This window comes from Mustela lutreola, chromosome 13 (genome assembly GCF_030435805.1).
Source record: "Mustela lutreola isolate mMusLut2 chromosome 13, mMusLut2.pri, whole genome shotgun sequence".
NCBI lineage: Eukaryota > Metazoa > Chordata > Mammalia > Carnivora > Mustelidae > Mustela > Mustela lutreola.
The window spans coordinates 72,150,499-72,176,761 of NC_081302.1; the positions used below are offsets into that span (position 1 = coordinate 72,150,499).

The 26,263-nt window shown below is 41.5% G+C and overlaps 2 protein-coding genes and 1 non-coding gene across 11 annotated transcripts in view; all 3 read left to right on the plus strand.

Moving 5' to 3' along the window:
* N4BP2L2 (NEDD4 binding protein 2 like 2) overlaps positions 1–8,769 on the plus strand; it is an 85,809-nt gene extending 77,040 nt beyond the window's left edge. For 2 of the 3 annotated variants that reach the window (XM_059143786.1, XM_059143788.1), the window contains exon 10: positions 8–182. Coding sequence is in view for 1 of the 3 variants with exons in the window: in XM_059143785.1 (XP_058999768.1) it covers positions 8–130 (123 nt within the window). In the remaining 2 variants the exon portion in view is untranslated. Of the gene's footprint in view, positions 1–7; positions 186–7,654 lie in introns of those variants that run through there. The other variant, XM_059143785.1, reaches the window with a different exon arrangement.
* Positions 5,320–26,263, plus strand: part of N4BP2L1 (NEDD4 binding protein 2 like 1) — a 55,315-nt gene continuing 34,371 nt past the window's right edge. For 4 of the 7 annotated variants that reach the window (XR_009346846.1, XR_009346844.1, XR_009346845.1 and 1 more), the window contains exon 1: positions 5,346–5,830. Coding sequence is in view for 4 of the 7 variants with exons in the window: in XM_059143791.1 (XP_058999774.1) it covers positions 5,655–5,830 (176 nt within the window). In the remaining 3 variants the exon portion in view is untranslated. Of the gene's footprint in view, positions 5,831–26,263 lie in introns of all 7 variants that reach the window. The other 3 variants (XM_059143793.1, XM_059143792.1, XM_059143794.1) reach the window with 3 other exon arrangements.
* LOC131814220 (small nucleolar RNA SNORA16B/SNORA16A family) lies at positions 13,827–13,958 on the plus strand. Its single transcript, XR_009347211.1, has one exon. It is a non-coding gene; the product is annotated as a small nucleolar RNA SNORA16B/SNORA16A family (small nucleolar RNA).

The following is a 26,263-nucleotide window of genomic DNA, read 5'->3' on the forward strand; positions in this document are numbered from 1 at the left end:
TTTGTAGTTGAATTCTTCAGTCTTCCTGGTGCTGTTGAAGATCCTACCCACCAAGAAAGAGTGCTCAGTGCCCACCCAAAGGATTATTTTCGGCAGTATACTCGTGGGATACCAAAATTGGCTTGGATAACCTGTTCAACTGTTCTTGATTAGTTATCTGAACAATAAAAAACTCAACAAAAGAGGTAACAACTTGAACATTTTATTATCTAAATTTGAAGATATTTGCCCTACTTTAATTTGTTTTATGGAAGAAAATAAGACACAGAAACGTTTAGTAGTTTATTTTAAAAATCGCATCGGGATGGAAGGGTAGGTCTTATATCTAAGTATGGGTCTGTGATTCCATTTCTAAAATTCCGAAATCCAAAAAGCTCTGGATCAAAAGTTGTTTTTGTTTTGTTTTGTTTCTTAAGTGTTTGGTATTAAAACTAAATTGGGAGCAAAACTTGACGCTTTAACAGGTTAGTTTTACTCCTTATTTCTCCTACCTAGTGCGACCATTCATACATTTCATTGCAGAAATATTGTGTTTAATTACCATGGGCTGCCCAGCCCCCACTCAGAATATAAGGTTATATATACACATACACATGTCCTGTATACAGACAAACAAACAAACAAACGCACACTTTCTGAATTCTGAAACAAATCTGAGCTCAAGGATATTGGTTAGGGATTGTGGGACTTGTGCCATACGAGGGGTAACTGTCTTTTAAAACTGCTTTAGTTTAAAAACTGTTCAGTTTAGTTTAGTTTAACAAACTCCAAAAATGAAAATTCATATTTGAAAAAGAGAAACAAGGAGTGATTTTACTGTCCAACATATAGGCATTTTCTTACTCCCTCTGTTTTCAGAAAGGGAGCCCCAACTGTCTTATCTTACCTCCTACTTCATCCTATCCTGTCTGATCTCCAGGAAATAAACCTCCAGGCTTCTCTAGGAGGTGCCCAATTGCCTGACTCTGGATGTTTGTTTCTTAAACAGAATTCCAACTGACCTTCCTGTTTAGAGCCTTGCCTTCAACCCCAAATCTTCTAGTTCCTGAAATTTTAGGGGTTATGCAGAGTAAATTGTGTTGACTCATGACTTTCTATAATTCAGGGTTTTTTGTTTAGTTGTTTGTTTTTGCCAAATTTACACGTGGCCTTTGCTCTGCAGTTTTCAGAATTTTGTTGCTGTAATCTTCTTTTTTCTTATAGTTTATACTTAAATATAATAACAAAACAACCTCCCCAGCATTTTAGTGGGGTTTCAAGGAGAGAGTGGCAATTAAATATTTGTGTTCCATCTGCCATCTTTATTGGGAATTAAGGGTTTTATTTAAAATAGCTTTATTTTTTCCCTTATGCTCATTTCGTACAGCTTTAGTTCATCTTTCTACCAGATGGTAGGTCTGCTCCAGATGGAGACCAGGGTCTTTGGGGTTTGCTTGAACTCCTTGAGAGTCTTGCTCTCTCTGTAGGCTTCTAGAGCCATTGTGAACCTGGACTTGCTTTTGGCCTGGGTGGGATGATTTCAGGGGAGACGACTGGTATTAGTGTAGAGGCACAAACATTGGCAGAGGGGACTCAGGTATCTGGCAAAGCCTTGCTTTCTTAGGGGCCTTCACTGGCAATATTTATTTGGATTTCTAATGAATACATTAGAATCCACACTGCCGTGCCTTACCCAAGGGTAATATTATAAATATTTAACAATGACTATGTCATGAGTAGTGACCAGTTCTGAAACACCTTTCTGCTGTGCTGATGCAAACCAGCTGACCATCTATCCAGGCTTGTGCCAGGTTCCAGAATGTCCCCAGCTTTCTCCAGCCCCTGTTTTTATTATCTTGCCCTAATTTCCAGAATGGAACTTTAGAAAAATGGACTGAGCCTACTTTCTCTTGCTCCCAGGCTTTAAAGATCATAGTCCTTAAGTACTTATGTGCACAGTGGCAAATAGGTGCTGTGGGAGAGAAGATAAGGTCCTCACCTTGGGGAAGGAGTATGGCACTAAAAAGAATAAGGAGTGGATTGTGGGAGGCAGAGGCAGTGGAGTACAGTGAGCAAAATCAGGTTTATCCAGAGGACATTCTGCATGGCAGACCACTCCCAGGCCACCAGAGCCCTGTGCATTTCCCCCTGTCAATTCAGCCAAGTAGACATAGATATGCTGCATCACTTCTCTTCCCTTGTCTCCCTTTCCCTAACGTCTTCTAGCTTCCTGCAGCCTCCACCTGGCTTCTAGGGGAAGGAGGAGGGAAGAGCCAGGAGGGAACAGTGTTGGTAGAGAGGAGGACAGGGTCCTGTCTCTGACTGGTCAGATTGGGCAGAAAGCGGCAGCGGGTGCAAGTGGAGCTGCTGGGCATCAGAAGTCTACACGCACGCCCAGCTAGACGTCCTTCCGGTCCTTTCCATTTATACCACTTACATTTGACAAGAGAAATATGGGTGTGGATAAGTCTAGTTTATGTTGTTGAGGAAAAAAATTTGGAAAAATTTTGGCAGGGGAAGAAAAGACATAGGATTGGAAAGCATTGGGAAAACTGCGCCTACATGTTTGCACTGGTTCTACACGTTCCGGGGTCTTTGGTTAGACTACTTCGAAAGCTCCGTCTTGGTCTCAGACTTTCTGCCATCGTGGCATCTCTGGGGTAGAAACCTGGGGCTGATTTATAATTAGGCCTTCCAAATCTTGGGTTATTTGGAGCTGTAGGTTTGAGGGTTAAGTTCCTGGTTTTCACTAGTTCTTCTTATGTACCTCATTTTTCCATGTCTTTTAAACAGTAATACTTAGAGAAACATTTGAATGTTTCATTTGCCGAAAATGATTTATAATTTTGTTTCCATCTGTCATGGTAATGGTTTCAAGTGCAGCAAAGTAAGATAGTGCTGGTCATCCTATAAGCGAGAAATGGAACAGAACTTTTTTTTTTTTCTCAACAGAGTTGAAAAGTTGGTTGGTTGAAATGAGGGCACTAAAGAGTGTTTTCACAGGGATCCTTGGACTCGGGTTAGCCCAGATCTCTGGAGGCTGCCACCTAGAGAGAACCAGCAAAGATGTGATTGCAGCTCCTAGCAAGCTGGATCTCAGATCCATCAATACGTTTACTGTTTACTCCTTCACTGACATTACCCTGATCTTGCTTTTCTCTTAATATTTAGTAAATCCCAAGATCACACTTATCTATTGAGAAAGTAGTTCCGGTTCACATGTAATTACTGAGCACCTCCTGAATGTCAGGCTGTGTTGTTAGATCTTGTGGGGACAAGGGTGATACTGTTTCTACTTAGAGTCTAGTGGGGGGAAACACATACACAGATAACTTTAAACAGTGTCGTTTAGAGGAATAAATCAGAAAAAAAAGCTAGAGCGTGTTGACTAGTTAAATGTGGGGATTGAAAAAAAGGGAAAGTGTCCAGGTTCCCTTCCAGGTACTGCTGTCCATTTTCTCCTCCTTGAAGCGCTTCTTCCCTGGGCCTTCATACATCTCTCGTTTAGAGTTCTGTCTGCCTTGCTGATCATTCTCCCATACTCTCCTTTGGCAGATCCACTTCAAAGGCATAGGACTTATATGCTGGTGTCCCCAGGGCCCCCTCTTCAGCTGTCTGCTCTATTTGTCTAACTTTTTCTCATAGGGCAAAACTTTCCAAAGCTCTGTCTGTGGCTCAGACCTTTCTTCGGAGCAACACACTCTTATTCCTCAGCCTCTACTCAGTCGTTCCATCTGCCAGACACTGCAGACTCCATATACCACAACCTCTAGACTCCAAAGCTGTGTGTCTTCCTGTGCCCTATCCCACATCGCCTGGGACCCCCTCTGTAGAAGAAAATAGAAGTGGATGCGAGGTCTCATGCAGCACTAAGAGAAATATACTAGCTACGTGTCTAATTTAAACTTTTCTTGTATCTGCATTAAAAAGGCAAAAAGAAACAAGTGATACTAATTTTAATCATATATTAACCTAACATACCAACATATTATTTCAACACATAATCAGTATAAAAATTACTGAAATTTTTACATTTTTTTTCATACTGAACCTTCAAAATTCAGTGTGCATTTTAATCACAATTTGCACTAGCCACATTTCAAGTGCTCAATAGCCCTATGTAACTAGTGGCTCCTCTATTGTACGGTGCAAGTCTAGAATGAAAAAGGTAGTATTTGAGGCTGGGCAAAAACTCTCTTATTAGAAGTATGATAGAATATAGAAATAGAGGAGACCTACATTTAAGCATCACTATTTTTATGAGTCATGTGTGTTCTCTGTTCCTTATGGTTTTCCCCTAATATTTAGAGAAGCTTTTGAAATTTTAGTTTTCTCAGCAGTGCCAAGATCCGTCCTCTGATTCTGGGAAGGGAATTCCAAGGGGTGAGCAGCCCATCTCCCCACCGCCACCACTCCAGGGGAATCCCAAGGGGAATGTGTGATTCTCAGCACAGAGCCCCTCCCTACTTAGGTCCTTGTTTCAAAAGTTTATTATGAAATCTCTGGATTTCGTTTCAGAAGGAAATTGCTTTTCTTCACAATTCCTTTCCAAAATGTTCATACCTTAGCTGCCAGAAACAAAATGCATTTGCTTTACTGTAATTATTACAGCCAAAGCCACCATATATCGTGGATTTTTCCAACATGGTACTTTCAATATTGTCTCTTTCAGTCCATGCATCTTGAATTTTGGTTCAAAAAATAGGATCAGTCTATCACACTCTTGAGTGTGAAATACTGGGGAGTGCCATGGTGATCAAGCGACTGGCACTCACCAGCTCCTGGAGCTTAGAACGTAATTCTGGATACTTAGCTATAAATGATTTCCAGAGACTGCTCCTTTCCCTGGGGAGCTGAAATCCTTCCAGAGAGGCCACGTCTTCTCAGGTGGCAGCCAAGCAAGTACCTGGGCAGTGCACGTCTTCTCATGAGACCTTGTTTATGCTACTGTCCATACATCAATTTGAGTTTTAAGGGGTGCTTTTTCTGATGAGATTTAAAGTTATGTAGAAGCAACAAAGCTTTCTAAGAATATTTTTGGCAGGCTAAAGAAGGATAAAAAAAAAAAAAAAAAAAAAAAAAAAGAAGAAGAAGAAGAAGAAGGAGAAAGAAATGACACAGGCCGTGGGACAGCGGTATGAGCCGCTGGGACACTAGCCAGATATTGGTGCTCCCAAACTGGGGAAGACAATGGACTTTACTGTTACTATTCAAAATGCTGTTCACGTTCCTTAATCGTTGACTAAAATTATTTCACTTTCAAGGTCTAGTCCAGTCGGGGGTGGGTGGTGGGTGGAGGAGGGTTGTTGCAGAGGGCCTGACTTCCGTGGCGGGTGGCCGGGGGAGTATCTGTGTTTCAACCCGTAGGCCCTTTCCCCTCAGGGCAAAGGGCACCGAGAGGCAAGGGAGGGGGTCGGCGAGCGGGCTGGGGGTCAGAGGGTAGGGAGCATCACCCAGGGTCTCCTGGCTGCCAGTCTCCCAGAGTCCCCAGCTTTCCAGGTAGGGACGCCCCCTCCCACGCAGCGCGGCTCGCTCGGGTGGGAAGGAGGGGCTGGGCTCCGAGCGCCCGCCCCTCCATCTATCACATGGCCGGAGAGCCACAAAAACAACAGCTTTGGCCAAGACGGTGACTTCAGGAAAGGGAACCCAGGGCTCTCGCAGCCAGCCCCCACCCCATGGAGGAGAGTTTTCTTGAATCCTTTGGGAGGCTGAGCCTCCAGCAGCAGCAGCAGAAACCTCGGCCGCCGGCCCCGCCACCCCCGCGTGGGACACCTCCGCGCCGTCCCAGCTTTAGGAAACACCTCTACCTCCTGCGAGGCCTCCCGGGCTCGGGGAAAACTACACTGGCCAGGTAATGACAACGGCCTGGGCGCCGGCGCGCGGACCCCGAGCGAGCGAGCCCCTGCCCTGGGCCGCTCCGCCCCGCGCCCCCCGCGCCACCGCCGCCGCGCCCGCCTGGGTCCTGGCCCCGGCCCCGGCCCGACTGGCTGCGGGGAAGCCCGCGCTGTCCCCGGTGCCCGCTCAGCCGCGGGCGGAGAGAGGGGGGCCCGTCCTGTTTGTTTCCATGCTGCGCTTTCCCGGGAGGACTGATTTCGGCACTGCGCCTTGCGCAAGCCCCAGATGGCACCGGCCCCTGCCCGGCCGCCGTGCCAGGCCCCGGGCCAGCCCGGCCGAGGGAGCCTTGGCCGCCCCCGGCCTCCCCAGCTCGGGGTCGGGAGGCCCGCAGGGATTCTTCTTCAGGAACCCCGGTGACAACTGCAGAGAAAACCGCGGGGCCGCCCGCCAGCGCGCAGGCACCCGCCACAGTGCGTCAACAGGCGTTTTAAACCAGAGCGGAGAAACGAGCGGGCCAGGGGGGCGCGGGGCTAGAGGCAGCCGTGGCCTTGGCCGTGGCCGGGGGTGGGGGCGGCGTGCGGCCCGCGTTGAAAATCTAGCGGATTGAGGCAGCCCTGCGTTTGCTTTGGCAGCTGCGAAGGCGCACAGGTGCACGGGGGAGGGGGCTGGCGCGGCGGTCATTGAGAGAGCCTCGCAATGGGCGCCCAAATTCGTTTACTCGCGAATTGCGTAAGCTGCTCTCCCGGTACAGGTCAGCGCGAATTACGCGCGCTTGTTGCCTGTTGCCTCCTTGCTGGGCCCACCGCTACAGCCTCAATTCTCACCACTCCCCGCCTTGCACTTGATGCTACGGCAGCGTTGAACTGTTTCTCTCCTTGCTTGTGCTGACGCTGGCCCGCCTGCCTGGCTTTGCCTTCCGCCTACCTTTGCCCGACTGATCCCACTAGCCCTTTAAGACTCGGATCTGTTCCCTTACCCAGCAGCTGCCCTCCTCCCTAGCAGTAGACGCACGTCTTCTGCGCTCCTTGGCTTCCTGTTTACACCTCTGTGACCGCGCTTGGTTTTACACAAGGTTTGGTTTATCCTTCTTCAAGTTTCTTGAAGCTAGGGGCGGTGGAAGTAGCTTCTTGCCCTCAAAGAGCTTTCCATCTCATTAGAGAAGTAAGGCTAGCCGTAGAACCATGGAACTGCTGCAGAGTCAGGGTTAGCTGGCGTTGAGGAGCTGATTTGGGGGTGGGGGGCGGGTATACAAAGATGGTGGGAGCAGGGTCTGAGTCCATTGGGGTCAGCGAACTTTGACAGCTCTGGGGATGTGCTGCCAGTTTTAATTCGGATTCCTGGCTTATTTGTGGAGTAAAAGCCTTTAGCGAAACAGTATTGCTACATTTTCGCAGATTAAAGGGATGGTGACTTCCAAAGGGTCATAGGTACCCTTTCCTAGGACGCAGGGATTTCAGTAGGCCTTCTCTCTGGTTGGGGGGTGGAGGGCGGAGAGTGGGGGAGTCTGCTTAGAACCCAGCAGAACTCGGATATTTTGTAGTAACAGTCATGGTGGGTACATCTGTGGCAAATGAAGTATCTTCTGCGTTCAAGTCCTGTTTAGTTTCACTTTGATTTTGCCTGTGGCACGCTGAGTGTCAAAGAAGGAAGTAAAATCTTTGGCCAGATTTTGTTTTTAACTACTCAGAAGGGAAGTGATAGGTTGAGTGGAAGGGAAGTGCATAGAACTGAACATCAAAAGCCATGGGATTTGGACCTTAGATTCCTCATCTGTGAAGTGAATGGGTTGCCTGGGGTGGTCTTCAAGGTCCCTTCTGGCTCTAACATTCTACACTTTTAGGATTTTAATTCCTGGTTGACATTTGGCTAACCAGAAGACTCCGGATGAGAGACCAGCTTATTAAAGAACATCTCTCTAGGGACGACTGGCGTGAGCACTGGCCTGGGAGTCTGAAGATTGGGCCTTTAGATCCTCTTCATCATGAAAGCTGGTGACTTTCGGCAATCACCTAGCTTCTCTGGGACTTCTTTTCCTTACATGTGACTACTAAGAAGGGATTAGATTAGGTGATTTATTGAAGATCCTTCTGGCTCTTAATTTCTAGTTGTCAGTCTGAAGAATGGTTTGTTAACAATGGCTAGGCAACGAGCTCTGACCTTGGAGTCAATTTATGGCTTCAAATCCAAGCTCTGCCATTCACTATCTATGACCTTTACTCAGCTCCTCTGCACCTTGGTTTCCTTTTCTGATACACAGGGATATCTGCTTTGTCCATTTCAGAAGACTCTCGCAGATGTTAAAATGTGAGAGAACTTGCTAAACTTTAAAGTGCTGTATACATCTTATAAGGTGTTAGTTGCTGCTTCAGATGTTGATCAGCTGAGATAAATCTTCAAGGTGTTACCGGGGAGAAACCTGACTCTGAAATGCAGCAGGCAGCTGGAAGTTGACTTGTTGTTCTCCGGTACTCCGGTTCGGAGTTCTGGAGGCAGAGGATCATTGACCCTGCTATGGGAGGGCAGAGGGGTGGCTTTTGCTTTTGTGTAGCAGTCTGGGAAGTAAGAAGGCAAACAGGCCACAGCTCAGCAAGGAGGAAGCCTTCGGTGAGGATGAAATGGTGTGGCGGACCTCAAGGACCTGCCTTCCCCTCCTTTCTGGTGGGTCCGGTGGGGGAGAGAAGGAGAATGGCAAATTGTTTAAAAAATGCGCATGTAGAGAAAGTAGTGAAACTGGAAGGCTATCCTCTCTTGTATTGTTGGATTCTGGGAAATTCATGTTTTCTTTATTCTCTGTATTTTCCAAATTTTCTATAACGAATATGTAATTTTTTAAATCAGAAAAATAAAAACAAGTTTTTAAAAATTGGAGAAGATTGTTTTTACAAATGTGGGTTCCTCTTTTTTACCTGCTTTTCTCATCTGATTAAAGAAACAATAAAAGTGTTGTTGAAATTAGGATATGTCTTGTCTTCCAAATCAATGTTAGATTTCTGTGCTTGTCATCTATACATTTATATAGTTTGAAGGGGCTGAGATATTGAAACCATCTGTTTAAATTCTTCGGACATTTAAAAAACAGTTTTATCTGGTTAAAAAAAAATTTGAGTACGACAGAGTACTGGAAACTTAGCATGAACCTAAATCTGTTTTATCACCTCTAATTCATAAAAAAATTTTTTCTTCAAAAATAGTTTCTTATCAATGACCTGTAAGTCCTACTTCCAGGAATTCATCCTAAGGCAGTAGTTGGACAAGTGCATGAAGATGGAGATTTGTTCATCACAGAGCTTTTTTATATGCTAGAAAAAATAGGAGCCAATGGAAACATACAAAAATAGAGGATTAGCTTATAAGTCATGCAGTCATAAATGGGAACATAGGTGTATTTGACATGCAAATATATTCATTCCCCCATTAAGTTAAAAATCCTATTAGCAAAGCTATCTATCTCTCTATCTCTACAAAAATTCCATTTTCTATTCAAAGAAAGGGGGGTCTACATATAATCATAGACAATGTATGAAAAGATATGTTACTAGTTGTTGACTTTAGATAGTGGGATTATAGACTTTCTTCCCTGCCTTATTTTCTTATTTTTCTATAACAAATATGTATTAATTGTTAACTTTTTAAAGTTGAAAATAGTGGTTCCTGAGTGGCTCAGTCCGTTAAGCATCCATCTTTAGCTCAGGTCATGATTCCAGAGTTCTGGGTTCAAGCCCCACATCGAGCCCTACACTGGGCTTTCTGCTCAGTGGGAAGTCTGCTTCTCCCTCTGGTTCTCTCCCTGCTCATGCTCTCTCTCTCTCTCAAGTAAATAAATAAAATCTTCAAAAAAAAAAAAAAAGGTTGAAAATAGTTTTGGAAAATAACTTGGCTAAATAGACTCAGGTTGTGTGACCAAACATTTATTAAATAACAAAATAAATGTGTCATTTTCTATATAAAAAGTCTTTTTCCTAGGTTTATTCTCAGTTGGACATATATTAGGAAATGTTTTAATACACAAGATTGATTTTAATTATTTTATTATTAAATATATTAATTATTTATTAATTAGCATACACGCTTGCATGGACCTCTTGATTCTTCGACACCTCGGTTCTTTTTCATTAAAATGGAGCTAACATTTCACTAATAAGTTGTTGTGGGGATTTAGGAGACTGGTAAACAATGATTCCATAACTGTATGTGTGAAATCACTGTGGAATGCGTGGGCTCCATAAATACCAACTATTGTTAATTATTATTCGCTAATCAACAATAATAGTATTTGCTGGGTACTTAAAAGACCATTAATAATTGCTTGGCAAATAAGATTAAGGGAGCCTACAAAAGACTAGCAAATGGGAAACAATAATCCATACCCTGCTGTGGGTAAGTAAGCTATAATGGGGAAGAGCATTTTATATGCTATTGGTGTTCAAGGCCAGAGAAGTCACTTAGGATGATTAGTAAGATAGGAAAACTATGGATGAGAGATAGTCTCTTCCGTGTGAAAATGGTTCCTGAGCTGACCTTGAAGACAGGGAGGATGTGGCTGAGCAAAGGAAAGAGTTAGCAGCATGAATAGGGAGATGGAGATGGGAGACAGCTGGATGGTCTCCTCAGCTAGTGAAGAGAATGGCTTAACCAAGTGAATGGTTCGAATTAGTGAATGTGTTGGTTAGGTAAACTCAGAGCCAGATCATGGGGAACACCGAAACCTGCACAAAGAAGTACCGAGTTGATCGAAGAAGTAGGATTCCAATCCCAAGACTTTCACTCTCAGCAGATGATCCAGAAGTACCTGTTTCTACAGCTAAACTGACAAACTCACCTGGATCTGGATCTGTCCTTTCTTCTAACATCAGTGAAAGCTTCTGTGGACCGTCTGTTTACCTCTGTGCTTTGCATTGTGTGTGTGTGTGTGTGTGTGTGTGTGTGTGTGTGTGAAAATGTCCCTTTTGGGGGCCATTTTTTGAGTATACAATTCAGTGGCATTAATTAAATGATGTGCAGCCATCACCAGTATATAGTTCAAGAAACTCTACCCGTGAAGCAATAATTCCCCATCCTCCCTTCTCTCCCTTCTCCTCAACCCCTGGTAACCTCTGATCCACTTTCCATCATCATGTATTTTACTACGCTAGATACTGCACATAAGTGGAATCATACAATATTTGTCTTCTTGTGCCTGATATATCTGTCATATATATATAACCTCATTACTTTTTGTAGCTGAATAATATATTCCATGACATGGCTATACCATAATATTGTCCGTTTGAAATGAAATGAAATGGCAATAGAAAGAGGGTAGTTTTTCCTTTTGTTTTTAAGGCCATATATGAAAAATATTGTCAACTTTATGTCAGTTTCCTGGAATTTCTTTGAATCTTTACATATCAGTCAAAGCAAAGTTTGAGACCCACGCCCTAGTAGCACATGTTGCATCCTTTCCAATGTTCCAGTCAGTTCCTTTTGGCACCATCGCAAATGGTTTGTAACATGGATTCCATTAGACTCAAAGGATGCTTGCTGACAGTTGTCTTTTCTTTTGTTCATGTCTCCACATAACATGAACTTTTCCTTCAAGAGAAGTACCTTTCCATCTAGAAGCACTAGAGCTTTCCAAGGAAGTGACAGGATGCTTTCCTGATGTGATGGTCAGAAAAGGTGAGGATGAAGGTATACTTTACAAGCAAACACAGTGAAATGTAGGAAACAATTGAGAAGAAGGGATCAGTTAGGTTAGCTAAGTAGTGAGTAGTTAGACCCCAAAGCGTCTTGGGCTCCACAGCACCCCTAGCCAGCAGGCCTGGACCGTGGTGTTTTTATTGATGAGCCCAGGGCTCTTGTACATAAAAGCAAGGTCAAAATAGAAAATTTGCAGTATTCCAAGTCTGTGTATATAAAAATAAATTATCAGCTGACATATCAGATCTTCATTCACTTACGTCTACTTGGAGAAACTACTAGCCTTTTATATTTTCAATGATTTTCCCAAGGTGGATTTTTAAATCTCTCTCCATTGCTGAGAGTCCTTACAATACCTCTTCCCAGAGGTTGGGAAGAATAAGGACTATAAATTCAATAAATGCTTCACGGAGAGTAAGAAGACACAGTGCAGCGTGTCTTTGTAATTACTTGCTGGAAACTCTGCCCAACTATACAAGGGATTCACCACCGCCATGGTTCTGGAGCCAGTGGGATAGCGGGAGAGAACCCTGCTGGGTTGGAGCAATATCATATAGCAGACGTGGTTTATGATTAGAGAAGGAGTAGAAATAGAGGAAGAAAAGAAAGGGGAAAAATATTTTCATAGGAAAATCTCAGAACATGCACAAGAATTTTCCAGAGAGTCAACCTAGTCCAAGCCCAGGACACTGAGCTCTGAGAAGTGAGACATCTTGATCAAGGTCATAGGGATGACTTCGTATTTCTAGTCCAGAGAATTTACTTCTACACCAAAGGAAGAGGCTACTGGAAGTGACTTCGTGAAAAAATAATAGAAGTTGGTTTTGATCTGTTGTTTAAAAACAACAACAACAACAACAACAACAACAACAAACCCAACCACTTACATGGCCCATTAAAAGGGTGAAGTTTACCTGGATTTCAACTGTTAGGGTAAGAAAGCCATATTTTATTTTTGTTAGTATTCATGATATGTTTCTTCTGCTATAAAAAAAATACCAGGGAATTTATTTTCTTTATGAATTTGGTACCACTGGGGACAATGGGAGGTAATGATTTAGATTTTTTAATAAGTATTCATATTTATCCTATGTTGTGTTCAAGAGAGATGTTGTCAACACCCTGCTCTGGAGGGTCTCACACAGCTTCCTCAACTACTCACATGATAGGATATTTGTAATTCAATCTAGTGCCTTTGTTCCCTCAGGTGGCATTTCAATGATCTCTTTTCTATATGATGGCACCGTTCTAGGCCCATTCAGACTCTAGAGGAACCCAATAAGAAATTGTTTGTTTTCACTCCAAATTATCTAAAGACATCTAGGCTCCATGGATTGAGGAAATAGTATGATAAAGAAAAACTGATCTAATTTCTAATTTTTCCTTCATAAGGCTCTCTGTTGCCTCATGTGTATGGCTTGGGGAGAAGGCTATTTTATCAACGTTTTTTTATCAAAGTAAGAGCCTAAGAAAGGGGAAGGGAGAAAAGAAAGAAAGCCACATTTATTAAGTGCTAACTGTATGCCTGGCACTTTGTATATGCTGGCTTACTGGAACTTTACAGTAGCCCTACGATTTCATTTTATAAGTGAGGACATTAGGATCAGAGAATCACACATTTGATTCTGAGGGTCCAGATTTCATAATACACAAAGTGGTCTTACTAGGGATGTTCATGAACAAACACATCTACACCCACTTTTCACAGTCACTAGGGAATCTTATTGAGTATGAGTGTATAACTAGGGTATTTCAATGTTCTTTTTCCACGCTTTCTAAGGATGTGATGAAGAAGAGAGTCTGAGAGGGGCTTTCTCTGCTCCCTAAAGTAGCATCTCTCCAACACTCTTTGCCCTGTACTTTGACTTTCTTTTCTCCCACATTATCACCATCTGACCTATGTTTACTTATTTATTATCTATTTCTTTCACAGGGAGGTGAAAGCTTTGTGAGATGAGATGTGTTGTAAGTTCCATGAGATCAGGAAATATTTTCTCTTCAGCTTCTGAGAGAAGGTCTGGCACCTCGTAGGCCTAAATCACTAAATATTTGATGGATCTGTTAATTCCAGAGGCTTCCTAAGAGCTGTCAGCTCAGTTATCAACATGGGTCTTGAGTAAAGCACAAAATTGAAAAGGATGCTATTCATATAACGTGAGTTGTGAAAGAATGAATGGGCTGTGGAAAACAGACGAGAGAAAAAAAGGGGTCCAGCCATTCCCTCCAAAGTCCTCTAACATCTGTGCACAAGAGAACCATTTCCGTGTTTTACACATAAAGATATTGGATGTGCCATCTCCACTATCAGCAGTTACACTAAAAAGAGGTTAAAAAATTAGAATCAAAGATGCAGCTGCTTTCACATAAAAGCAGCAGTCAAGAAAGAGCCTCAAGTGACAGTTTTCCTGTTCAACTACTGTCCCCTTGTCTGTAACTGATTTATGACATTTTGGGAAGACACAGCTAAAAACAAGTTAATCCTCCAGTAGGTGCACTTCTGATGCCTTCTTTCCTGAGCATGGCTGAATTCACCTGCAATAGAAACATGGGGGAAACCAGCACCCTTGCTAGATTCTACGGAAGGGAGCTATTCACATGCAAGAGAAAGGAAGTTGCTCTAGATAGAGTGGAGTGGGACCACACGACTAGGGGGCTCTCTGAGAGTCTAGTTTTGGATCTCATAAACATGCCCTACTTCAGAGGCACAGAGGGTAAGGGCAAGAGTGAGCAGTAGGACAGACTGGAGTCTCCTTAGCCACTGTGGCTTGGTAGTGTCCATGGGGCTGACAGTGGTTGAGCTTCATCTCCTTAAAGGCAGGGCTCAGTCTCGGCATGGTGTTTGGCAGCACCAAGAAGGCCAAACCACACCAGGACTCAGGGGAGACTGTCCCACATCGTTTACAGCTGTGGCTCCCACCTCATTCTCTTCAAGCTGTTGAGTCGTAGCACTTGTTCCTAACCCCCCAGTTTAAAGTCCTTGAGGAGAATACCAATAACATACCAATACCATAACCTCCAAGAAGAATCCTCTCTTCCAGTGCCTTTTGGGGGGTAAATCCAAGGCTTGGGTAAAATTCTCAATGTACAAAGATGAGTAACTAGAAATTCTCCTTACACAGTTTGGGGTTGTATAAAAAGTGTTTGCATAATTAAGGCAACAGAGCCTAATATTCAAGAACCATTCATATTTTCTGCAGGTACTTATTGAGTATCTCTCATGTGCTTGACATTCTTCTGTTTGCCTAGAAAAGAGCTGTGAACAAAACAGACAAAATTCCCTGCCTTCATGGAACATAAATTCTATCAGACAAAAAAATTTTCTGAAGGGAAGAAGAAAATTTTAAATAACATCTGTGTTGCTCTGTACTTTCAAAAAACAAACAGAAAAGGACTCATTCCATGGCTATTCTACGTGATGTATATACCTTCAGGAACTGTTCCACATATGCAAAGGCAGATAGGCACAGGGACGTTCACATCACTGTGCCTATCTGTGATGTTCACTGAAACTTGTTCATGGTAGGGAAAATTGCAAACTAAATGTCACTAGAGAGAAGGATAAATAAATGTGGTTTGTTTATTTTATAGTGTGCAGCTCTGGGACCGGAAGTCTAGGATTTAATCCAGCTGTACCACTCATGGGTCTTTGTTTTTTTCCAGCTTTAATGAGATGTCATTGGCATATAACATTTGTTTTGTTTTTAGGTTCCATGTATAAGTGAAATCATATTGTGTTTGTCTTCCCCTGTCTGACATAACTCACTTGGCATAATACCCTCCAGTCCACCCATTTTGTCACAAATGGCAAGATTTTATTCTTTTTATGGCCAAGTCATATTTCATATATGCACCACATCTGCATTATCCATTCATCTATGGAGGGGCATTTAGGTTGCTTTTATACCTGCGCTATTGTAAATAATGCTGCAGAGAACATGGGGGTGCACAGAGCTCTTCAAATTGGTGTTTTGTTTTCTTCAGATAAATACTCAGATGTGGAATGCCTGGGTCATATGGTGGTTCCATTTTTAATATTTTTTGAGGAACTTCCACACATTTTTTCATAGTGGCTATACCCATTTCCATTCCCACCAGCAGTGTATGTGCGTCCTTTTATCCACATCCTTACCAACTCTTGTTATTTCTTATCTTTTTGATAGTGGCCAATCTGCCTGGTGTGAGGTGATATCTCATTGTGGTTTTGATTTGCATGTCCCTGATGATTAGTGACTGAGCATCTTTTCATGTGACTGTTGGCCATCTGCATGTCTTCTTTGGAGAAATGTCTTTTCGTGTCTTCTGCCCATTTTAATTTTTAATTTTTTGGTATTTATTTATTTAACCTATAATGTATTATTTGCTTCAGGGATATAGGTCTGTGAATCATCAGTCTTACACAATTCACAGCACTCACCATAACACATACCCTCCCCAATGTCCATAACCCAGCCACCCTATCCTTCCCCTCCCACCACCCAGCAACCTTCAGTTTGTTTCCTGAGATTAAGAGTCTCTTATGGTTTGTCTCCCTCCCCGTTCCCATCTTGTTTCATATTTTCCCTCCCTATCCCCCACAACCAGCCGCCCTGCCTCTCAAATTCCTCATATCAGAGAGATCATATGATAATTGTCTTTCTCTGATTGACTTATTTTGCTTAGCATAATACCCTCTTGTTCCACCCATGTCATTGCAAATGGCAAGATTTTGTGGTTTTTTGATGGTTGTGTGGTATTGCATTATATATATATATATATATATATATATATATATATATATAAATGGATAAAAAAGATGTGTTATATATATATATAAAACACATCTTTTTTATCCATTCATCTGTTGATGGACATCTAGGTTCTTTCCACAGGTTAGCTGTTGTGGACATTGCTGCTATAAACATTCAGCACATGTGCCCCTTTGGATCACTACGTTTGTATCTTTAGGGTAAATTCCCAGTAGTGCAATTGCAATTACCCTTTTGATAGGGTAGCTCTATTTTAAACTTTTTGAGGAAGTTTCATGCTGTTTTCTAGAGTAGCTGCACCAGCTTGCATTCCCACCAAGGGTGTAGGAGGGTTCCCTTTTCCCCACATCTTTTCCAACACCTGTCATTTCCTGACTTGTTAATTTTAGCCATTCTGACTGGTGTGAGGTGGTATCTCACTGTGGTTTTGATTTGTATTTCCTTGATGGCAAGTAATGTTGAGCACTTTCTCATATGTCTGTTGGCCATTTGGATGTCTTCTTTGCAGAAATGTCTGTCTGTTCATGTCTTCTGCCAATTTCTTGATTGGTTTATTTGTTCTTTGGGTGTTGAGTTTGATTTCTTTATAGATTTTGGATACTAGCCCTTTATCTGATATGTCATTTACAAATATCTTCTCCCATTCTGTTGGTTGTCTTTTGGTTTTGTTGACTGTTTCCTTTGCTGTGCAAAAACTTTTGATCTTGATGGAGTCCCAATAGTTCATTTTTGCCCTTATTTCCCTTGCCTTTGGCTATGTTTCTAGGAAGAAGTTGCTGTGGCTGAGGTTGAAGAGGTTACTGCTTGTGTTCTCCTCAAGGATGTTGATGGATTCCTGTTTCATCCATTTTGAGTCTATTTTTGTGTGTGGTGTAAGGAAATGGTCCACTTTCGGTCTTCTGCATTGCCTGTCCAATTTTCCCAACACCATTTGTTGAAGAGACCTTTTTCCATTGGACATTCCTTCCTGCTTTGTGGATGATTAGTTGACCATAGAGTTGAGGGTCCATTTCTGGGCTTTCTATTCTGTTCCACTGATCTATGGGTCTGTTTTTTGTGCCAGTACCATACTATCTTGATGATTACGACATCTCTGCCATGTTCCTGACCTTAGGGGAAAAGCTCTCAGTTTTTCCCCATTGAGAATGATATTTGTTGTGGGTTTTTCATAGATGGCTTTTATGATATTGAGGTATGTACCCTCTGTCTTTACACTGTGAAGAGTTTTGATCAAGAAACGATGCTGTAAATTGTCAAATGCATTTTCAGCATCTATTGAGAGTATCATATGATTCTTGTTCTTTCTTTTATTAATGGTAAATTATTTTCCACCCCCTCACTTTAAGTCTGGAGGTGTCTTTGTGTCTCAAATGAGTCTCTTGCAGACAGCATATTGATGGGTCTTGTTTTTTTAATCCAATCTGATACCCTATGTTTATGATGGGGGCATTTAGCCCATCTACATTCAGTGTGGCTATTGAAAGATATGAATTTAGTGCTACTGTATTGCTTGTAAGGTGACTGTCTCTGTTCCTTACTGGTCCATGTTATTTTTAGGCTCTCTCTTTGCTTAGAGGATCCCTTTCAATATTTCCTATAGGTCTGCTTTGGCATTTGCAAATTCTTTTAGATTTTGTTTGTCCTGGAAGCTTTTTATCTCTCCTTCTATTTTCAATGACAGCCTAGCTGGATATGGTATTCTTGGCTGCACATTTTTCTTATTTAGTGCTCTGAATATATCATGCCAGTCCTTTCTGGCCTGCCAGGTCTCTGTGGATAGGTCTGCTACCAATCTAATGTTTCTACCTTAGAACAGGCTCCTAAGGTAGAAACCTACCTTGTTATTTTATCCAGATAAGAATAGATGAATGAGAGAACAAAATACTAAAAGGATAGCAACGACCCCAGGAAAACATACACTCACCAAACTGGAGGAGACCTGAAACCAGGGAGGAAAGGAGGGGAAAAAATTATATATATTAGACTGGTGTATATAATGGGTCACACACTTTCTAAGGTAGAATCTAATGTTTCTACCTTAGAACAGGTTACAAGAGGATAGGTACTGAGCGGCTTTCAGGATTTTGTCCTGAGCTGCTTTCAGGATTTTGTCTTTGTCACTGAGACTTGGAAGTTTTACTATTAGATGGTGGTGGTCCTATTTTTATTGATTTTGACCGGGGTGGGGGGTTCTCTGTGCCTCCTGGATTTTGATGCTTGCTCCCTTCTCCAAATTAGGGAAATTCTCTGCTATAATTTTCTCCAATATACCTTCTGCTCCTCTCTTTCTTTCTTCTTCTGGGATCCCAAATTATTCTAATATTGTTTCATTTTACGGTATCACTTATCTCTCAAATTCTCCCCTTGTGGTCCAGGAGTTGTTTGTCTCTCTTTTTCTCAGCTTCTTTATTCTCCATCATTTGGTCTTCTATATCACTAATTCTCTCTTCTGCCTCATTTATCCTAGCAGTAAGAGCGTCCACTTTTTATTGCACTTCATTAATAGCTTTTTTTTAATGCCAACTTGGTTAGTTTTAGTTCTTTTATTTCTCCAGAAAGGGATTCTCTAGTATCCTCCATGCTTTTTGTGAGCCCAGCTAGCACCTTGATAATCATCATTCTGAACTCTAGTTCTGACATCATACTAATGTCCATATTAGTTAGGTCCCTAGACGTTGGTACTGCTGCTTACTCTTTTTTTTTTTTTTTTTTTTGTAAATTGAGGTGAGTTTTTCCACCTTGTCATTTTATCCAGATAAGAATAGATGAATGAGAGAACAAAATACTAAAAGGATAGCAAAGACCCCAGGAAAACATACACTAACCAAACTGGAGGAGACCTGAAACTAGGGAAGAAAGGAGGGGGAAAAAACTATATTTTTAGACTGGTGAATATAATGGGTCACACACTTGGTTTTGGGTGTATTTTGGTCTTTTAGAAGAAACTGCCTTCCAAAATTTTAAAGAAAGAAAAACACATGTATACAAAATAAGGGTAAACAAGATGAAGGGATGGAATATGATTGTAAAGATGAAAATTTTAAAAGATTCTAAAAAAGGAAGTGATAAGAAGTTGCTAAAAAAAAAAAAAGGGAAGTATGTGATAAGGCTGGAGACTAGCACAAAGTCATGTGCTAGGTTTAGGGTATATTTTGATCTGTTAGAAGAAACTGTATCCCAAAATTTTAAAGAAAGAAAATCTAGTATGTATACAAAAAATAAATACAATGAAGGGATAGAATATGACTATAACAATAAAAAGGAAAAAAGATCTTTAAAAAGGTACTGATAAGGGCGCCTGGGTGGCTCAGTGGGTTAAGCCGCTGCCTTCGGCTCAGGTCCTGGGATTGAGTCCCGCATTGGGCTCTCTGCTCAGGAGGGAGCCTGCTTCCCTCTCTCTCTCTCTGTCTGCCTCTCCGTCTACTTGTGATTTCTCTCTGTCAAATAAATAAATAAAATCTTAAAAAAAAAAGTACTGATAAGTTAAAATAGTTAAAAAAAATTAAAATAGGAAATAAGAAAAATTAAAAAATAGATTAAAAAATAAAATTAAAAAAATTTAACTTTGAAAGACTAAAGAATCATGGGGAAAAAGCCACAAATTCTATGTGCTGTATTCTTGTAGCTCTGAGGTTTTGCAGTTCTCACTGATTGGTGAACTTGGTCTTGGTTGGATATTCTTGCTGATCTTCTGGGGGAGGGACCCATTGCAGTGATTCTCAAATGTCTTTGCCTGGGGGAGAACTGCACCACCCTTGCCAGGGGCCAGGCTAAGTAATCTGCTCGGGTTCATGTTTGATAGCTTTTGTTCCCTGAAGCTTTCCATACTGCTTTGAAGGACCAGAATGAAAATGGCAGCCTCCCAGTCTCTGGCCCCAGAGGAGCTGAGAGCTCAGGACCCCACTCCTCAGTGTGCCCTCAGAGAAAAGCAGTGAATCTCTCCCATCTCCCTGGTCTCTGGCAGTGCTCTGAGCTCACCCAGCCTGTGATGGAGCATTTCTATCTCTGTCAAGTGGCCCCATTTGGAGTCTCCAAACCCAGCAGATTCCTGCAGCATGCTGTCATCCTGCTTCTTCCTGAGGATGAAGGAGGGAGTTTCCCTGGATCTGCCACTTGTGAGGTCCCTGCTTGAAGAGCAGTGGTCTGACTGTGCCTCAGATCACGGTTTAAGGTAACCCCAAGCTGAGAGCCTACTGGGCTCAGTCTCTGATACCTAGCAGCTCTGCCACACTCAGGCACCCCAGGTCTTTATGTGACCCCGTGGGTCCTGAGACCACATTGTCCCCATGAGGGCTCCGCCATCCGCTTAGCCTCTGGAGCAACATCCCTCATTGAAACAGACTTCTAAAAGTTCCTATTTTGTGCTCCGTGGCTCTACTGCTTGCTGGGAGCTGGCCCCTCCCCCCCCACAGTATCTCTTCCCATATATTGCCTTGGATTCACTTCTCTCACGTCCTATCTTCCAGAAAGTGGTCACTTTTCCATTCCTAGCGTTGCTGCTCTTCTTCTCTTTGATCTCCTGTTGAGTTTGAAGGTGTTCAGAATGGTTTGATAACTATCTAGCTGAACTCCTGGGACTTGATGATACTTAAGTCTCCTACTCCTCTGCCATCTTGCTCCTTCCCTCTTCTGCCTATTTTTAAATTGGATTTTTTATATTAAATTGTATTTTTATATTAAATTAAATTTATATTACATATTTTGAATATTAATCCTTTACTGGATGTATGGCTTGCAAATAACCTCTCATTCAGTAGGTTGCCTTCTTATTTTGTTTATGGTTTCCTTCATTGTGCAAAAGCTTTTTAGTTTGATGTCATTCCATTTGTTTGTTCTAGCTTTTGTTGCTCTTGTGTAAAGAGACCGTTCCAAAAAAATATTACTAGGAGTGATATCAAAGAGCTCACTACCTATTATTTTCTTTTAGGAGTTTTATGGTTTCAGTGTTACAATCAGGTCTTTAATCTATTTTGAGTTCATTTTGTGTATGGTGTAAGAAAATGGCCCAGTCCGATGTTCCCACTCTGCTTTACCTGTCTATTGGCATCTTCTGCCCTGGTAAAGATCCAGAAGTGTATAATCCTACGTCTCGGGCTGATTCCATGGGTGTTCAGAGTGTTCTGGGAAGATAATCAGCTCACTTTAGGGGACAGTTAGAATGGCCAAAATTAACAATGTTAGAATGGCCAAAACAATATGTGTTGGAGAGGATGTGGAGAAAGGGGAACCCTCTTACACTGCTGGTGGGAATGCAAGTTGGTGCAGCTACTTTGGAAAACAGAGTGGAGATTCCTTAAGAAATTAAAAATAGAAATTAAAAATAGGGCTTCCCTGTGACTCTGCAATTGCATTACTGGGTACTTACTCCAAAGATACAGATGTAGTAAAAAGAAGGGCCATCTGTACCCCAATGTTCATAGCAGCAATGGCCACAGTCGCCAAACTGTGGAAAGAACCAAGATGCCCTTTAGTGGACAAATGGATAAGGAGGATATGGTCCACGTATACTATGGAGTATTATGCCTCCATCAGAAAGGATGAATACCCAACTTTTCTATCAACATGGATGGGACTGGAAGAGATTATGCTGAGTGAAATAAGTCAAGCAGAGAGAGTCAATTATCATATGGTTTTACTTACTTGGGGAGCATAAGGAATAACATGGAGGATGTGAGGAGATGGAGAGAGTGAGTTGGGGGAAATTGGAGGGGGGGATGAACCATGGGAGATTGTGGATTCTGAGAAACAAACTGGGGGTTTTGGAGGGAAGGGAGGTGGGAGGTTGGGTGAGCTTGGTGGTGGGTATTTCGGAGGGTATATATTGCAGGAGCACTGGGTGTGGTGCATAAACAATGAATTCTGGAACACAAAAGAAATTTAAAAAATAAATAAAAATTAAAATTTAAAAATATGCATTATATCAGTTTAAAAAAAAAAAGTGGCCCAGTTTCATTCTTTTACATATGGCTTTCCAGTTTTCCCAGCACCATTTATTGAAAAGACTCTCTTTTCCCCATTGTTTATCTAGACTCCTTTGTCTAGATTGACCATATAAATGGAGGTTTATTTCTGGGCTCTTTATTCTGTTTCACTGATGTGTCTGTTTTGTGCCACGAGTATACTATCTTGATAGCCACAGCTTTGTAGTGTAGTTTTAAATCCAAGAGCATATTACCTCCAGGATTGTTTTTCTTTCTGAAGATTGCTTTGGCTATTTGGGGTGTTTTGTTGTTCCATAGAAATTTTGGTATTATTTGTTCTAGTATTATTTGTTCAAAATACTGTTGGTATTTTGATGAGGATTGCATTGACTCTGAATATTGCTTTGGGTAATATAGACATTTTGATAATATTAATTCTTCCAATCCATGATTATGTTATATCTGTCAATTCATTTTTGTCATCCTCAATTGCTTTTTTCAATAAAATCTTCTTGCAGTTTTCACAGCAGGTCTTTACCCTACTGTTAAATTTATCCCTAGGTCTTGTCTTGTCTTGTCTTTTCTCTTATTTTATTTTGATGAAGTTTAAATAAGATTGTTTTTTTCATTTCTCTTTCTGATCATTATTAGTATATGGAAATGCAACCAATTTCTGTATGTTACTTTTGTATTCTGGAACTTTACTGAATTCATTTGTTAGTTCTAATAGTTTTTTTGATGGTCTTTAGGGTTTTGTGTATATAGCATCAAGTCATCTGCAAATAGTGATAATTTTACTTCTTCCTTACCAGTTGGAATCAATTTGAACCAATTTCTTTTTCTTATCGGATTACTATAGCTAGGGGTTCCAGTACTATGTTGCATAAACATGGCAAGAGTGGGCATCCTTATCTTGTACCTCATCCTAGAGGAAAAGCTTTTAGTTTTACACCATTGAGCATGATGTTAACTGTGGATTTGTCATATGTGGCTTTAGCATGTTGAGGTACATTCCTTCCAAAACCAGGGAGTTTTGAGGGGAGTTTTTAATTATAAATTGATGTTGAAAGAATGACCCAGGACAATCACTGGAGTGAGCACTGGAGTGAGATAAGGGCCACCACTCCTGCTGCAGGCTCTCCCTGCCACCTCCCCCAACCCCACCTTGGGCCTGGATAGTCCCACAGCATGATCTCCCTTCAGGGCCCACATACCAGGTTTATACTTCCAGCTGAGTTCTTGGCTTCATGGCTAGGACTCCAAGAAGGGCTGCTCAGACAAATACCTAAAGGACCTCGATTGGCTCACACAGGCTACCTATCGTGGTGTCTAGTGGCCAGGAGGATAAAAATGGATTGTTGATTTTTGCCAAGTGCTTTTTCTGCAACCATTTAGACATTCATATGATTTTTTTGTTATGTTCAGTTAGCCACTGTATAGTACATAATTAGTTTTTTCTTTTTTTTTTTAAAGATTTTATTTATTTATTTGTCAGAGAGAGCGAGAGCAAGAGTGAGCACAGGCAGACAGAGTGGCAGGCAGAGTCAGAGGGAGAAGCAGGCTCCCTGTGGAGCAAGGAGCCCGATGTGGGACTCGATCCTAGGACACTGGGATCATGACCTGAGCCGAAGGCAGCTGCTTAACCAACTGAGCCACCCAGGCATCCCCATAATTAGTTTTTGATGTAGTGTTCAATGATTCATTAGTTAAGTATAACACCCAGTGCTCAAGACAGAATGTTCATTTGATTTTTATCCTTTGTCTTGTTAATGTGGTGAATCACATTGATTGATTTGCAGATGGTGTACCATCCTTGCATCCCTGGAATAGATCCCATTTGAACATGGTATATGATCCCTTTAATGTAGTGGTGAATTTGGTTTGCTAACATTTTTTGAGGATCTTTGCATCTATGTTCATCAAGGATATTGGCCCAAAATCATCTTTCTTTTGTGGTGTCTTTGTCTGATTTTAGTATCAGGGTAATGCTGGCCTCATAAAATGAGTTTGGAATTGTTACTTCCTCTTCAATTTTTTTGAATAGTTTGAGAAGGATAGCGGTGAACTCTAAATGGTTAGTAAAATTCACCTGTGAAGCTCTCTAGTCCTGGACTTTTGTTTTTTGGGAGTTTTAAAATTACTGATTCAGTTTCATTACTTGCAGTTGGTCTATTTTGAGTTTCTATTTTTTCATGATTCAGTCTTGGAAGGTTGTGTGTTTCTAGGAATTTGTCCATTTCTCCTAGGTTTTCCAATTTGTTGGTATATAATTGTTTGTGGTAGTCTCTTATAATTCTTTGTATTTATGTGATGTCAGTTGCAACTTCTCTTTAGTTTCTTATTTTATTTATTTGGGTCCTCTTTTTTCCTTGTTAAGTCTTTTTCTCTTCATGAAGTTTACTGATTTTTATCTATCTCTAAAAAGAAGACCTAGCTATTGTTTCATTGATCTTTTCTATTGTCCTTTTTTAAGTCTCTATTTCATTTATTTCTGCTCTGATCTTTATTATTTCCTTCCTTCTACTACCTTTGCCCCCCCTTTTTTCTTTTTTAGTTCTTAAAAAAAGAAAAAAGAAAACGGAATGTTTCTTTGTAAAGTACAAAGAAATTATATGTTAGAAGGGATGAGTGCTCTGGAAAAGGGAAAAGAGAAGTATAGTAAAGGTGGTGGGAATGCCAGAGTTAAGGGACGCCTGGGTGGCTCAGTAGGTTAAGCAGCTGCCTTCGGCTCAAGTCATGATCCCAGCGTCCTGGGATTGAGTCCCACATCGGGCTCCTTGCTCAGCAGGGAGCCTGCTTCTCCCTCTGCCTCTGCCTGCCATTCTGTCTGCCTGTGCTCGCTCTCTCCCCCTCTCTCTCTGATAAATAAATAAAATCTTAAAAAAAAAAAAAAAGAGGGACGCCTGGGTGGCTCAGTTGGTTAAGCAGCTGCCTTCAGCTCAGGTCATGATCCCAGCGTCCTGGGATCGAGTCCCACATCGGGCTCCTTGCTCGGCAGGGAGCCTGCTTCTCCCTCTGCCTCTGCCTGCCATTCTGTCTGCCTGTGCTCACTCTCTTTCCCTCTCTCTGACAAATAAATAAAATCTTTAAAAAAAAAAAAGAACTAAAAAGTTAGATTGTTTATCTTCTGATATCAGTTCGACATTCCCACTCCACTTTACCTGCCCACTGGCGTCTTCTTACCCCGTAGAGATCCAGATGTGTATAATTCTAATCTCAGGCTGACTTCATGGGTGATCGGAGTTCTTTGGTAGGTAATCAACTCACTTTAGGGTACAGGTTGAAACGGTGCCTCCTCCTACTTCCCTGCCATCTTGTCTCCTCCAAAAGTTAGATTGTTATTTGGGATTTTCTTATCTCTTGAAGTAGGTGTGTATCACTATGAACATCCCTCTTAGAACAGCTATTGCTATACTCCATAGATTTGGAAAGCTGTGTTTCTGTTTTAATTTGTCTCAAAGTATTGTTTTATTTTCTTTTTGATGTGTTCACTGACACAATGGTTGTTTAGTAGCTTGTTGTTTAGTTTCAAATGTTGGCATTTTTTTCAGTTTTCTTCTCTTAATTGATTTCTAGCTTCATACCATTGTTATCAGAAAAGATGCTTGATGGGAGCTTGATGCAAGATGGGATTGGGAGGGAGACAAACCATAAGTGACTCTTAATCTCACAAAACAAACTGAGGGTTGCCGGGGGGAGGGGGTTGGGGAGAAGGGGGTGGGATTATGGACATTGGGGAGGGTATGTGATTTGGTGAGTGCTGTGAAGTGTGTAAACCTGGTGATTCACAGACCTGGGGATAAAAATATATGTATATAAAAAATATATGTTTATAAAAAATAAAAGATTAAAAAAAAAAAAAAAAAAAAAAAAAAAAAAAAGAAAAGATGCTTGATATGGCTTAAGTCTTCTTGAATTTATTGAGACTTGTTTTATGGCCTAATATATAATTTATGGGTAATAGTGTTCCATGTGCACTTGAAGAGAATGTATATTCTGCAGTTTTTGGATGAAACGTTCTGTATATTAAGCCCATTAGGTCTAATGTGTTGTTTAAAGTCACTGTTTCCTTATTGATTTTCTGCAAAAAGATCTATTCATTGA